Below are 12,574 nucleotides of genomic sequence, written 5' to 3'. Positions count from 1 at the left end.
AATTGACTACAACAGCTTTTCTGTCTGCTTTTTTTTTCTTTTCTTTTTTTTCTTCTCGAAACAGCGATGCAGAATTGGACTACAGGTAAGCTTGAGACTAACGAAAAGCATCAAGAACATACTGCCAACATTCACAGCATTATCTGTTTATTTATTTATTTATTTATTCATTTGGTTATTTATTGATTTATTTGTTTAGCTATTTAGTGGGGTTTTTTGGGTTGTTTTTTTTGTTGTTGATTGATTTATTGATTTATTTATTCACCTATTTATTTTTTTGGTTGTTTTTTCTTACATTTTCAACATTTCTCAGTAACTGTTATTTTGTTTGTGTGTTTATTGTCTATCTATTGATCTGTTTAGATGTCTGTTTTTGTTGTTTTGTTTTTTTTAACTTATTTCTTTTATGCATTTGTTTAGTAGTTTATGCGTTAATTCTTTTGATTGCTTATGTTTTTTTTTTCCTTTGTTTATGTTTTGATTCGTTTATTATCCGAATATCAGTCTCTTTTGTTTCTTTTGTTTCATTGCTTTTCCATTCATGATTAGTTGTGTTATTTGTTCTTTTATTTGTTTGTTTATTTTATCAAATCATTTGAAATATCTGTTCATTCATTTTTGACTCATGTGATTATTCATTTCGTTTTCTAAGTGATAGGTTATTCCTTTTTGCTTGTTTAGTGATTTCAGCATTTGTAATTTTTGCAGTTTATTTACTCATTTATTGATCATCTTATTCTTTAGTTCGTTTGTTCGTTGATTTATTTATGCACTTTCTTGGCTGCCTTGGCATCTCAGCATTGAGGGCTTCTTTCACAAACAGTAGTAGAAGGAACCGAGAAGGTAGCACCGCATGGCTTATGTTATTACCCCATTTCAATTTCTTTCGTTTGGAGGCATGTACTAAGAGAAGTTCATGTCAGCTTTACAGCTTACAGTCAACAACTTAGTAGTTCAGTGTGTGTGTGTGTGTGTGTGTGTGTGTGTGTGTGTGTGTGTGTGTGTGTGTGTGTGTGTGTGTGTGTGTGTGTATTTGTGCGTTTTCTTTGCATACATTGTGTGTATGGTTTCCTCCCGGATGTATAGGAACAGTTTCGTGGTGTCTGGTCTGAATGATTCGTAAATTGGAGAAAAAAAAGAACAGCATTGTCTCTGATTTTATTTCCCCCTATAGTTTATATCATTCATTCCTGGGTGCCTTCTTCTTTGAGATCAAGACAAGACAAGACAAGAAATCAAGACAAAACAGGACAGGACTTGTTTCACGAAACCCAATGGGAGTACTTGATGATATTATATATTTTGTGTAATTAATACACAATATGAACCAAATATAACGTTGTGCTTACAGTCATTTACAATGACCACACTGATTTATGAAGACTGCCACTATGGCCGCAGAATGCCATCAGTTGCAATGGCAACACCAGCTGATGAGGATTACCACAATGGTGGCAGAAAATCCATCGGTTACAATGGCCACATACATTGATGAAAATTGCCACAATGTCCACAAAATATCATCAATTTCATCATCATCCTCATCACCACCATCATCTCGATGTACTGTTCTATCAATCCTGTTATATTTTACGTGGATGGTTTGCTCGAAACTATATAGCGTAAAAAAGTAACGTCTATTTACTATTTCCTTAGCCATAAAGATATATCATAAATAAGAAACATCTATTTACTATTTCTTTAGCCATAAAGATATATCGTAAAAAGGTAACATCTATTTACTATTTCCTTAGCCATAAAGATACATCGTAAATAAGAAACATCTATTTACTTGTATATCTATTTACTTATCCTTATGGAAAGATAGACAGGCAGCAGACATTGATTGACTGATTGATTGATTGATATCGGTTGCTGAATTGGTTGATCTTTTTTTAAATATATATTTCATCCATCCGTGAACATCTTTACATTCTATTGGGGAAGGTTTTTTTCAATGTTTGAACAGGATAGATGCACATAACTTAGTGAAGACAATTGTTAAGGGAATGTCTACTGAGACCTGCTGTGTGTTTTCAAGTGGACATGTGTAGCTGGGTGTCTGTTGAGTTGGCTCAAGCGTGGCTAGGTGTTTGGTGGGTTGGCTCATGCGTGCGTTGATGGGTGTCGGGGGGGGTGAGGGCGTGCTGTGAAAAGAGACGCCACCTCTTATTTCTGCCCATCGCAACAAAGGAACACAGGACACAGACCTTATTTTTTTCCCTTGCCCCCAAAGGAACACAGACTATGGACTTTACTTTACCCCCCCCCCTCCTCCCCCAAGGAACACAGACCATAGACCTTATTCTTGCCCTTCCCCCCTCCCCCAAGGAACACAGACCATAGACCTTATTCTTGCCCTTTGCCCCAAAGGAACACAGACCATAGACCTTATTTTTGCCCATTGCCCCAAAGGAACACAGACCATAGACCTAATTTTTGCCCATTGCCCCATAGGAACACAGATCATAGACCTAATTTTTGCCCATTGCCCCAAAGGAACACAGACCATAGACCTTATTCTTGCCCTTCTTCCCCAAGGAACACGGACCATAGACTATTTTGCCCCCCCCCCCCTCCCCCAAGGAACACAGACCATAGACCTTATTTTTGCCCTTACCCCCTCCCCCAAGGAACACAGACCATAGACCTTATTTTTGACCATTGCCCCAAAAGGAACACAGACCTTATTTTTGCCATTACCCCCAAAGCAACAACTGGCAATAGACCTTATTTTTGGCCATTGCCCCAAAGGAACACAGACCACAGACCTTATTTTTGCCCATTGCCCCATAGGAACACAGACCATAGACCCTATTTTTACCCTTCGCCCCAAAGTAACCACAGGCCAAAGGCATTATTTTTGCCCTTCGCACCAAAGGAACACAGACCATAGACCTTATTCTTGCCCGTAGCCCCAAAGGAACATAGACCATAGACCTTATTTTGCCCTTATCCCATAAGGAACACAGGCCGTAGATCACTCCTGTCCTGTCTGTTAGACACGCCTTTGGACTGTTTCTGTCCAGCTGGCTGCTGGTGTTGCTTCTGTTCTTACTGAGGTTGTTCTTGTAGTTGTTCTTGTAGTTGTAGTTGTAGTAGTAGTATTCTACTAACCCCCCACCCCCACCCGACCATGTTTTCTCCAGACTGGGTCACGCCCTGATGGCGTTCCGACTGACCCGGACGGGAGTGACCCCGCTGTCCCCGGAGCGGACGGTGGAGCTGGGCCACCACGTGCTCAAGGCGCACATCTACAAGGGCATGCGTCGCCCTGGGGGCGGTCCCTGCTCCTCGCGTGACCTGCAGGCCGCCTGGGTGTGCTTGGCCTCCTCGCTGTGCCTGTCCAGAGCCCTCGTCACGCCTCGCAACGTCTTCTGCCCCAACGTCAAGGTGACGGACAGCACTAGGCACTTTTAGTGCTAGCAGTGGAGTAGTGGAGTGATGGCCTGGAGGTAACGCGTCCGCCTAGGAAGCGAGAGAATCTGAACGCGCTGGTTCAAATCACGGCTCAGCCGCCGATATTTTCTCCCCCTCCACTAGACCTTGAGTGGTGGTCTGGACGCTAGTCATTCCGATGAGACGATAAACCGAGGTCCCGTGTGCAGCATGCACTTAGCGCACGTAAAAGAACCCACGGCAACAAAAGGGTTGTTCCTGGCAAAATTCTGCAGAAAAATCCACTTCGATAGGAAAAAAACAACAAAACAAAACAAATTAAAAAAAAAAACCAACCAAAAATTTAAAAAAAAAACTGCACGCAGGAAAAAATACAAAAAAATGGGTGGCGCTGTAGTGTAGCGACGCGCTCTCCCTGGGGAGATGCAGCCCGAATTTCACACAGAGAAATCTGTTGTGATAAAAAGAAATACAAATAACGAGTAATACACATACAAATAACAAATAGTAGGGATAGTAGCAGTAGTTAGTCGGAGGAGGAAGAGGAAGAGAACGAGGAATAACGACAGTAGAAAAGAGGTGAAGGAGGAGTAGGGCTAGCAATAAGAGTAGAGGTAAGTCTTGGAGAAGAGAACGAGGAGAAGGAATATCAAAATGAGGTCCAGAAGAAGAGGAGGAATATTACATGAGTAGGGGCAGATCTTGAAGAAGAGGAGGAGGAGGAGTAGGAATATCAAAATGAGGTCCAGAAGAAGAGGAGGAATATTACATGAGTAGGGGCAGATCTTGAAGAAGAGGAGGAGGAGGAGTAGGAATATCAAAATGAGGTCCAGAAGAAGAGGAGTAATATTACATGGAGTAGGGGCAGATCTTGAAGAAGAGGAGGAGGAGGAGTAGGAATATCAAAATGAGGTCCAGAAGAAGAGGAGGAATATTACATGAGTAGGGGCAGATCTTGAAGAAGAGGAGGAGGAGGAGTAGGAATATCAAAATGAGGTCCAGAAGAAGAGGAGGAATATTACATGGAGTAGGGGCAGATCTTGAAGAAGAGGAGGAGGAGGAGTAGGAATATCAAAATGAGGTCCAGAAGAAGAGGAGGAATATTACATGGAGTAGGGGCAGATCTTGAAGAAGAGGAGGAGGAGGAGTAGGAATATCAAAATGAGGTCCAGAAGAAGAGGAGGAATATTACATGGAGTAGGGGCAGATCTTGAAGAAGAGGAGGAGGAGGAGTAGGAATATCAAAATGAGGTCCAGAAGAAGAGGAGGAATATTACATGAGTAGGGGCAGATCTTGAAGAAGAGGAGGAGGAGGAGTAGGAATATCAAAATGAGGTCCAGAAGAAGAGGAGGAATATTACATGAGTAGGGGCAGATCTTGAAGAAGAGGAGGAGGAGGAGTAGGAATATCAAAATGAGGTCCAGAAGAAGAGGAGGAATATTACATGGAGTATGGGCAGATCTTGAAGAAGAGGAGGAGGAGGAGTAGGAATATCAAAATGAGGTCCAGAAGAAGAGGAGGAATATTACATGAGTAGGGGCAGATCTTGAAGAAGAGGAGGAGGAGGAGTAGGAATATCAAAATGAGGTCCAGAAGAAGAGGAGGAATATTACATGAGTAGGGGCAGATCTTGAAGAAGAGGAGGAGGAGGAGTAGGAATATCAAAATGAGGTCCAGAAGAAGAGGAGGAATATTACATGGAGTAGGGGCAGATCTTGAAGAAGAGGAGGAGGAGGAAGAATATAATACATGTTGAATGACTGTGGTTCTTGTGTATTGTTTATGTGAAAAGCGCATTAGAATGATTTCTCTATCGGTAATGATAATGTATTCTGTATTCTGTGTCACCCACACACATTAATCTCTATCGGGCTAAATAAAGTATTTTATATTCTGTATTACCCACACACATTAGATTAATTTCTCCAACAGGGATAATAGAGTATTCTGCATTCTATATAACCCACACACATTAGATTGATGTCTATCGGAAAGTATTGTGTATTCTATATTACTTTCACATTAGATTAATTTTTCTATCGGAAATGATAAAAAAATATTCTGCGTTCTTTATAACCCACACACATTATATTAATTTCTCTATCGGAAATGGTAATAAAGCATTCTATATTACCCTCACATGGCAGGTCAGCCGTTTGCTCTTGTCAGCGGGGGCTAACCCAGACGCCAGAACCGACTACCTGTATTACTCCCCTTTGCTGTGCGTGGCCGCCAAACTGGGATTCGGCGACATGGTGTCCCTTTTGTTGGAGTACGGAGCGGACCCCCACGCTACCTCTGAGCTTCTGGGGATCCCCGCTCTGTGCTACGCTGCTGGTTATGGTCACTGTGACATTGTGAGACAGCTCGCTTTGAGCGGTGCCAGGGTGAGTCGGCACAGCCAATAGAGTATAGATGTTTGCGTGAATACATGAATAAATCAATAAACATATGAATAGATGAATAAATTAATTAACGAAAAGTTAAGGACTGAAGGAAAGAAGTAGGTAAATGAATGAATCAATGAATGAATAAGTAATTGAGTGAGTAAGCAACATCAAAAAATTGAATAGTTTGGAAAATAGATAGACAGATAGATAGATAGAGAGATAAAGAGATGAATGAAAAGGTGAGGAAGGAAGGAAGTGATTAAATGAATAAATCAATGAATGAATAAGTAATTGAGTGAGTAAGCAACGTCAAGAAATTGAATAGTTTGCATAAATAAATAAATAAATAAATAGATGAATGAAAAGTTAAGGAAAGAAGTAGGTAAATGAATGAATCAATGAATAAGTAACTGAGTGAGTAAGCAACGTCAAGAAATTGAATAGTTTGCAAAAACAGATAGATAGATAGATAGATAGAGAAAGAGATAAAGAGATGAACGAAAAGGTAAGGAAGGAAGGAAGTAATTAAATGAATAAATCAATGAATGAATAAGTAATTGAGTAAGCAACGTCAAGAAATTGAATAGTTTGCATAAATAAATAAATAAATAAATAAATAAAGAGATGAATGAAAAGGTAAGGAAGGAAGAAAGGGAGGAGATAAATGAATGAATCAATGAATTAATAAGTCAGTGATTAAAATGAGTGAGTAAGCAACAGCAACACATTGAAAAGTGATCAACGGATGATTGATTTAATCAATGTACAGATGAATAAAATAGAATAAATGAATGAATATTGCTCTGAAAATTTTCAGAATGCAAATGTTGTTTTCTTAATTCATTTATTTACATATTTGATTATTTACATGTTTATCTATTCACATATTAAGTTGATTATTTATTTAGTTAGTTTTGTGAGTTTGTCTTGGGTGGTGGTAGTTTTTTTGTTGTAGTTCTTTGTAGATGTGACAGTTTTGTATTGATGCGGTTGAGCATTTGTATGGTTTGACAGTCCTGACTACAAGCAACAAGAACAAGAACTCAGAACTATTTATCTAGAAATTTAGTTATTTGTTTATTCATTTGTTTAGTTCTTTAGTTATTTATCTGTCACATTCTTTTCTTTGGGGTTTATTTTTTCCAGCCCTCAATGCCGGACAAAGCAGGGCACTGCGCACCAGTGCACGCCGCTCTCAGGGGCCAGTTAGAACCGCTGGCCTTTCTCCTGCAGCTGGAGTGGCGTCCCTTGCACGGGGAGCCCAGCCGCAATGACGTCACTCTGCAGTGTCTGGTGGCTGCCGCCGGCGCTGGTCACAAGCACGTGAGTGTTGGATGGATAGGGTGGGTGGGTAGAGGGGTGGGTGGGTTGGATAGATGGATGGGTGTTTGAGTGGGTGGATTGATGGACATGTGGTGGAGTGGGTATTTGTATTTGTTTGTGTTTGTATTTCTTTTTATCACAACAGATTTCTCTGTGTGAAATTTGGGCTGCTCTCCCCAGGGAGAGCGCGTCGCTATAATACAGCGCCACCCTTTTTTTTTCTTTTTTTTTTTTTCCTGCGTGCAGTTTCATTTGTTTTCCCTATCGAAGTAGATTTTTCTATAGAATTTTGCCAGGAACAACCCTCTTGTTGCCGTGGGTTCTTTTACGTGCGCTAAGTGCATGCTGCACACGGGACCTCGGTTTATCGTCTCATCCGAATGACTAACGTCTAGACCACCACTCAAGGTCTAGTGGAGGGGGAGAAAATATCGGCGGCCGAGCCGTGATTCGAACCAGCGCGCTCATATTTTCTCGCTTCCTAGGCGGACGCGTTACCTCTAGGCCATCACTCCACTGGATGCTTTGGGTGGATTGATGGACATGTTGTGGGGTGGATAGATGCATTGGGTGGATTGATGGACATGTGGTGGGGTGGATAGATGCATTGGGTGGATGCATTGGGTGGATTGATGGACATGTGGTGGGGTGAATGGATGCATTTGGTGGATGCATTGGGTGGATTGATGGACATGTGGTGGGGTGGATGGATGGGTGGATTGGTGGACATGTGGTGGGGTGGATGGATGCATTGGGTGGATTGATGGACATGTGATGGGGGGGATAGATGGGTGGATTGATGGACATGTGGTGGGGTGGATGGATGCATTGGGTGGATTGATGGACATGTGGTGGGGTGGATGGATGCTTTGAGTGGATTGATTGGGTTGTTCCATCATTCCGTTTGTGTCCCGAACTGCATTTTCAGTATGTGAGCCGAGTGTACATGAAGAACGTTCCCACGCGGTGTGTTGAACAGGTCGTGGAGTACCTCCATGTTGCCACGAGGGGGGAGGCGCTGGACCTTGTGGACACCTTGTTTGGGGAGACAGGTAACAGCAGGATGAGAATGCTTTATACTTTACCAGCTCCAATCAGAGAAAGCAGATAATGTATACAAAACACTTTATTATCTCCAGTAAAAGAAAACAGATAAATGCAGAATAATTTATCTCCAACAAGAAAAAAAAAGAAGAAGAAAGAAAAGAAAAGAAAAGAAAAAAAAATATATATAGAGAGAGAATATTACCTCCAATAAGAGAAAACACACGCACACGCGCGCGCGCACACACAACACACACACACGCGCGCGCGCGCACAGATAGTATATACATAGATAGACAGATAGATATATAGATAGATAGATAGATAGATAAAGGTTATAGATGTATATATATGATGTTGATGCTGCTATATTAGATGCAGCTATCATTCTTACAACTTAGTGCAAAACAGTTTATATTTATGTACTACAGTGTGAATGGACAATCATGACGTTGTTGTAGCTTCATTTGATGCAGATGTCATTCTTACAATTCTATGCAAAACAATATATATATATATATATATATATATATATATATATATATATATTTTTTTTTTTTTTTTTTTTTTTTTTTTTTTTTTTTTACCACACTGTGAATGAACAATTATGATGTTGATGCAGCTACATTAGATGCAGATGTCATTCTTACAGCTCAGTGCAAAGCTACACATATATATATATATATATATATATATATATATATATATATATATATATATATATATATATATATACACTACAGTGTGAATAAACAATTATGATGTTGATGTAGCTATATTAGACACAGCTGTCATTCTTACAACTCAGTGCCAAGCTATAAATATCATTTACTACCATCCATCAGGCTTTCTGATCTTGCATCCGGTGCTGAGAGAGAGACGGACGGACAGACAGACAGATGGACATAGATATGTTGGTATATATGCTCCTGCCAGCATTGTTTAAGTAAACACTACCCAGTATCGTTTCTTCTTTCTGTCATGTTTAGTCTACTTTCTGTCATTTTCAATGCATGTGTGTATATCTGTTATAATGTTAAACTTGAATAAAGATTTTAATGTCGTGGAAAAAAAAGAGAAAGAAATGAATTAATAACGAAACCGAAACAATTCCAGCCACCACCTCCGCCATGTCTGTATGCCTGTTATGATGTAAAACTCTTGATTAAAATGTTGTGGGGGTGGGGGATGGGGAGGGAAGAGAAAGAAAAGAATGAATAACGAAACCGAAAACAATTCCAGCCACTACCGCCGCCAGCATTCAGGGTCAAAGCGACGTCCTGCAATATATCCTGGAAGAAGGGGCCGACACTTCGGCCACCAACAGCAAGACGTTGTCTCCCCTGCAGTGTGCCGCCATGTTCGGCGAGAGTCAGATCGCCGAAAGCCTGGTTGCCGCAGGCGCTGATGTGGAGCAGGCGGACAAGTTTGGCCGCACGGCGCTGATCGTCGCCGCTTCGGAAGGTCATTTCGCCGTGCTGGAGATGTTGGTGAGCGCAGTTAGGATTGTTTCTGCCTATTTTTTTTTCTATCATCACTGTTGTCTCCTTTTTCTGCCTTCCCAGTCCATTCCCCTTTCTTTTTTCAAGCAAGGCCTGACAATTTTGTTTTTCTTTTCCGCAGTCTATGATGTACTATCTGTGCTGTTTTGTTCTGGCGATTAGGTAGTGAGATGTAAACACTGGGATGGGCACTAGCTGCCCATTCTGCAGTGTTATTTGTCTGTATGGCATTTTTTGTGTATTTTTTTGTTTGGCTTTAAAGTATTGTTTTTTTTTTTACGATTTTGAAATCTGGTGTTGATAAATCAAGCGGGATGGCTAGCGTCCTCATCATTGCTACAAAGAGCTGAATGGTAGGGAAACTGTGTCATGAACTGTGTTATGTGGGTTTGTCTTATTGGTTTGTTTGTTTGTTTGTTGTTGTTTTTTGTTTGTTTGTTTTTTGTGTGTTGTTTTGTTTTTTTGTAGATGTGACAGTTTTGTCTTGACGCGGATGAGCATTTGTATGGTTTGACATTCCTGATATGGCCCTGTTCGCTCAGCTGGCCTATAAGCAACAAGAACAAGAGTGGTATTTGTTTGAAGTTGTGTGGTATTCATTTGAAGTAGTGTGGTATTTGTTTGAAGTAGTGTGGTATTCGTTTGAAGTAGTGTGGTATTTGTTTGAAGTTGTGTGGTATTTGTTTGAAGTTGTGTAGTATTTGTTTGAAGTTGTGTGGTATTTGTTTGAAGTAGTGTGGTGTTTGTTTGAAGTAGTGTGGTATTTGTTTGAAGTAGTGTGGTATTTGTTTGAAGTAGTGTGGTGTGGTGTTTGTTTGAAGTAGTGTGGTATTTGTTTGAAGTTGTGTGGTGTGGTATTTGTTTGAAGTTGTGTGGTATTCATTTGAAGTAGTGTGGTATTTGTTTGAAGTAGTGTGGTATTCATTTGAAGTAGTGTGGTATTTGTTTGAAGTTGTGTGGTATTCATTTGAAGTAGTGTGGTATTCATTTGAAGTAGTGTGGTGTGTGTTTGTTGTGTGGTGTTTGTTTGAAGTAGTGTGGTGTTGTTTGAAGTAGTGTGGTGTTTGTATGAAGTAGTGTGGTGTTTGTATGAAGCAGTGTGGTGTTTGTATGAAGCAGTGTGGTATTTGTTTGAAGTAGTGTGGTGTTGTTTGAAGTAGTGTGGTGTTGTTTGAAGTGGTGTGGTGTTGTTTGAAGTGGTGTGGTGTTGTTTGAAGTGGTGTGGTGTTGTTTGAAGTGGTGTGGTGTTGTTTGAAGTGGTGTGGTGTGTGTTTGAAGTGGTGTGGTGTTGTTTGAAGTGGTGTGGTGTTGTTTGAAGTGGTGTGGTGTTTGTTTGAAGTAGTGTGGTGTGTGTTTGAAGTAGTGTGGTGTGTGTTTGAAGTAGTGTGGTGTTTGTATGAAGTAGTGTGGTATTTGTTTGAAGTAGTGTGGTGTTTGTTTGAAGTAGTGTGGTGTTTGTATGAAGTAGTGTGGTGTTTGTATGAAGTAGTGTGGTACTGGCTTCAAATATTGTGGAGTCAGATTGCCAACATTTAGCTATTGTGATATTGATTTCAAGAATTGTAGTATGGGTTTTAAATATCGCGATACTGGTTTTAGGTATTGTGATGTTTGCTTTAAGTGTTGTGGTGTTGGTTTTAAGTAGTGTGATACTGGCTTTAAATTCTGTCATTGGCTTTTGTGTATTGTGATAATGTTATTATTGGCTTTAAGTATTGTATTGTATTATATTACTCTTTTTGTTACAACAGATTTCTCTGTGTGAAATTCGGACTGCTCTCCTCAGGGGGAGCGCGTCGCTACACTGAAAGCGCCACCCTTTTTTTCTCTTTTTTTTTTTCCCCCAGCCTGCACTTTTTATCTTTTATGTTTCCCAATCGAAATGGATTTTTCTACAGAATTTTGCCAGGGACAACCCTTTTGTTGCCGCGGGTTCTTTTACGTGTGCTTAGTGCATACTGCACACGGGACCTCGGTTTATCGTTTCATCCGAATGACTAGCGTCCAGACCACCACTCAAGGTCTAATGGAGGGGGAGAAAATACTAGCGACTCTACCGGGATTCGAACCAGTGCACTGAGATTCTCTCGCTTCCAAGGTGGACGCGTTTCCTCCAGACTGTCATTTAAGTATTGTGGTATTGCTTGTAAGTATTGCGATGTTGGTTTTAGGTAGGTATTATGATATTGGCTTTAAGTATTGTAATTTTGGTTTAGAGTGTTGTGATATTGGGTTTAAATAATTATTGTTATGTTGGTTTTAAGTACTGTTGTGTCAGGTGTCTATAACTAAGTATTGTGATAAATATATGTAGGTTAAATGCTTTGTGTGTGTGTGTGTTTGTGTGTGCGTGCGTGCGTGTGTGTGTGTTTGCGCGCACACGCGTAAATTACTGTAAGTGTTTGGTTTAATGTTAATGCAGTGTTATTCATCTCAGTTTTCATTGTCGTGTTTAAAAGCATGTTTTGCACATCATCATTGTGTTGTAACACACACACACACACACACACACACACACACATGCCGGCGAGCGCTCGCTCACATACATTCAACACACACCATCCATTCATCTGTCCATCGGCCAAAACACAATAACAGTAATAAATCAAGAACGTTTTCATCAACTGCCGTTTATCAAAATCATCTTTTAAAATCGAAGAGAACAGTTAACAGTCGTTGAAGATATTTGTTTTTTGCGTTAACAGCTGAGCAAAGGGGCACAACTCGAGCGGACAGATCAGGAAGGGTTAACGGCCTTGTGCTGGGCGTGTCTGAAGGGTCACGTGACGTCGGTGCACGCGCTGTGCGCGTGCGGAGCGGACGTCAATCATTCAGACCGAAGAGGACGCATCCCACTGCATCTGGCTGCTTACCATGGTGATGTGCAACTGGTTAGTAACTCTGTGTGTGTGTGT

The 12,574-nt window shown here is 40.6% G+C and overlaps 2 protein-coding genes across 6 annotated transcripts in view; one reads left to right on the top strand and one right to left on the bottom strand.

Annotated features, from left to right (window-relative positions):
* LOC143276374 (protein TANC2-like) overlaps positions 1 to 12,574 on the top strand; it is a 79,713-nt gene that overhangs the window by 61,215 nt on the left and 5,924 nt on the right. For 4 of the 5 annotated variants that reach the window (XM_076580850.1, XM_076580849.1, XM_076580852.1 and 1 more), the window contains exons 10-16: positions 65 to 85; positions 3,150 to 3,393; positions 5,548 to 5,787; positions 6,937 to 7,113; positions 8,093 to 8,165; positions 9,400 to 9,647; positions 12,365 to 12,550. In XM_076580850.1, the coding sequence (XP_076436965.1) occupies positions 65 to 85; positions 3,150 to 3,393; positions 5,548 to 5,787; positions 6,937 to 7,113; positions 8,093 to 8,165; positions 9,400 to 9,647; positions 12,365 to 12,550 (1,189 nt within the window). The remainder of the gene's footprint in view (positions 1 to 64; positions 86 to 3,149; positions 3,394 to 5,547; positions 5,788 to 6,936; positions 7,114 to 8,092; positions 8,166 to 9,399; positions 9,648 to 12,364; positions 12,551 to 12,574) is intronic. The other variant, XM_076580851.1, reaches the window with a different exon arrangement.
* LOC143276394 (uncharacterized) lies at positions 9,990 to 12,225 on the bottom strand. The gene is made up of 5 exons (XM_076580881.1): positions 12,219 to 12,225; positions 11,060 to 11,159; positions 10,518 to 10,663; positions 10,224 to 10,465; positions 9,990 to 9,995 (listed from the first exon to the last, which is right to left on the bottom strand). The coding sequence occupies exons 1-5, from the start codon at positions 12,223 to 12,225 to the stop codon at positions 9,990 to 9,992; spliced, it is 501 nt and encodes a 166-aa protein (XP_076436996.1).

The sequence above is a fragment of the Babylonia areolata genome, chromosome 32, assembly GCF_041734735.1.
Source record: "Babylonia areolata isolate BAREFJ2019XMU chromosome 32, ASM4173473v1, whole genome shotgun sequence".
Lineage (NCBI taxonomy): Eukaryota > Metazoa > Mollusca > Gastropoda > Neogastropoda > Buccinidae > Babylonia > Babylonia areolata.
The sequence above is the reverse complement of the archived record's forward strand: the minus strand, read 5'-3'. Positions and strand labels throughout refer to the sequence as shown.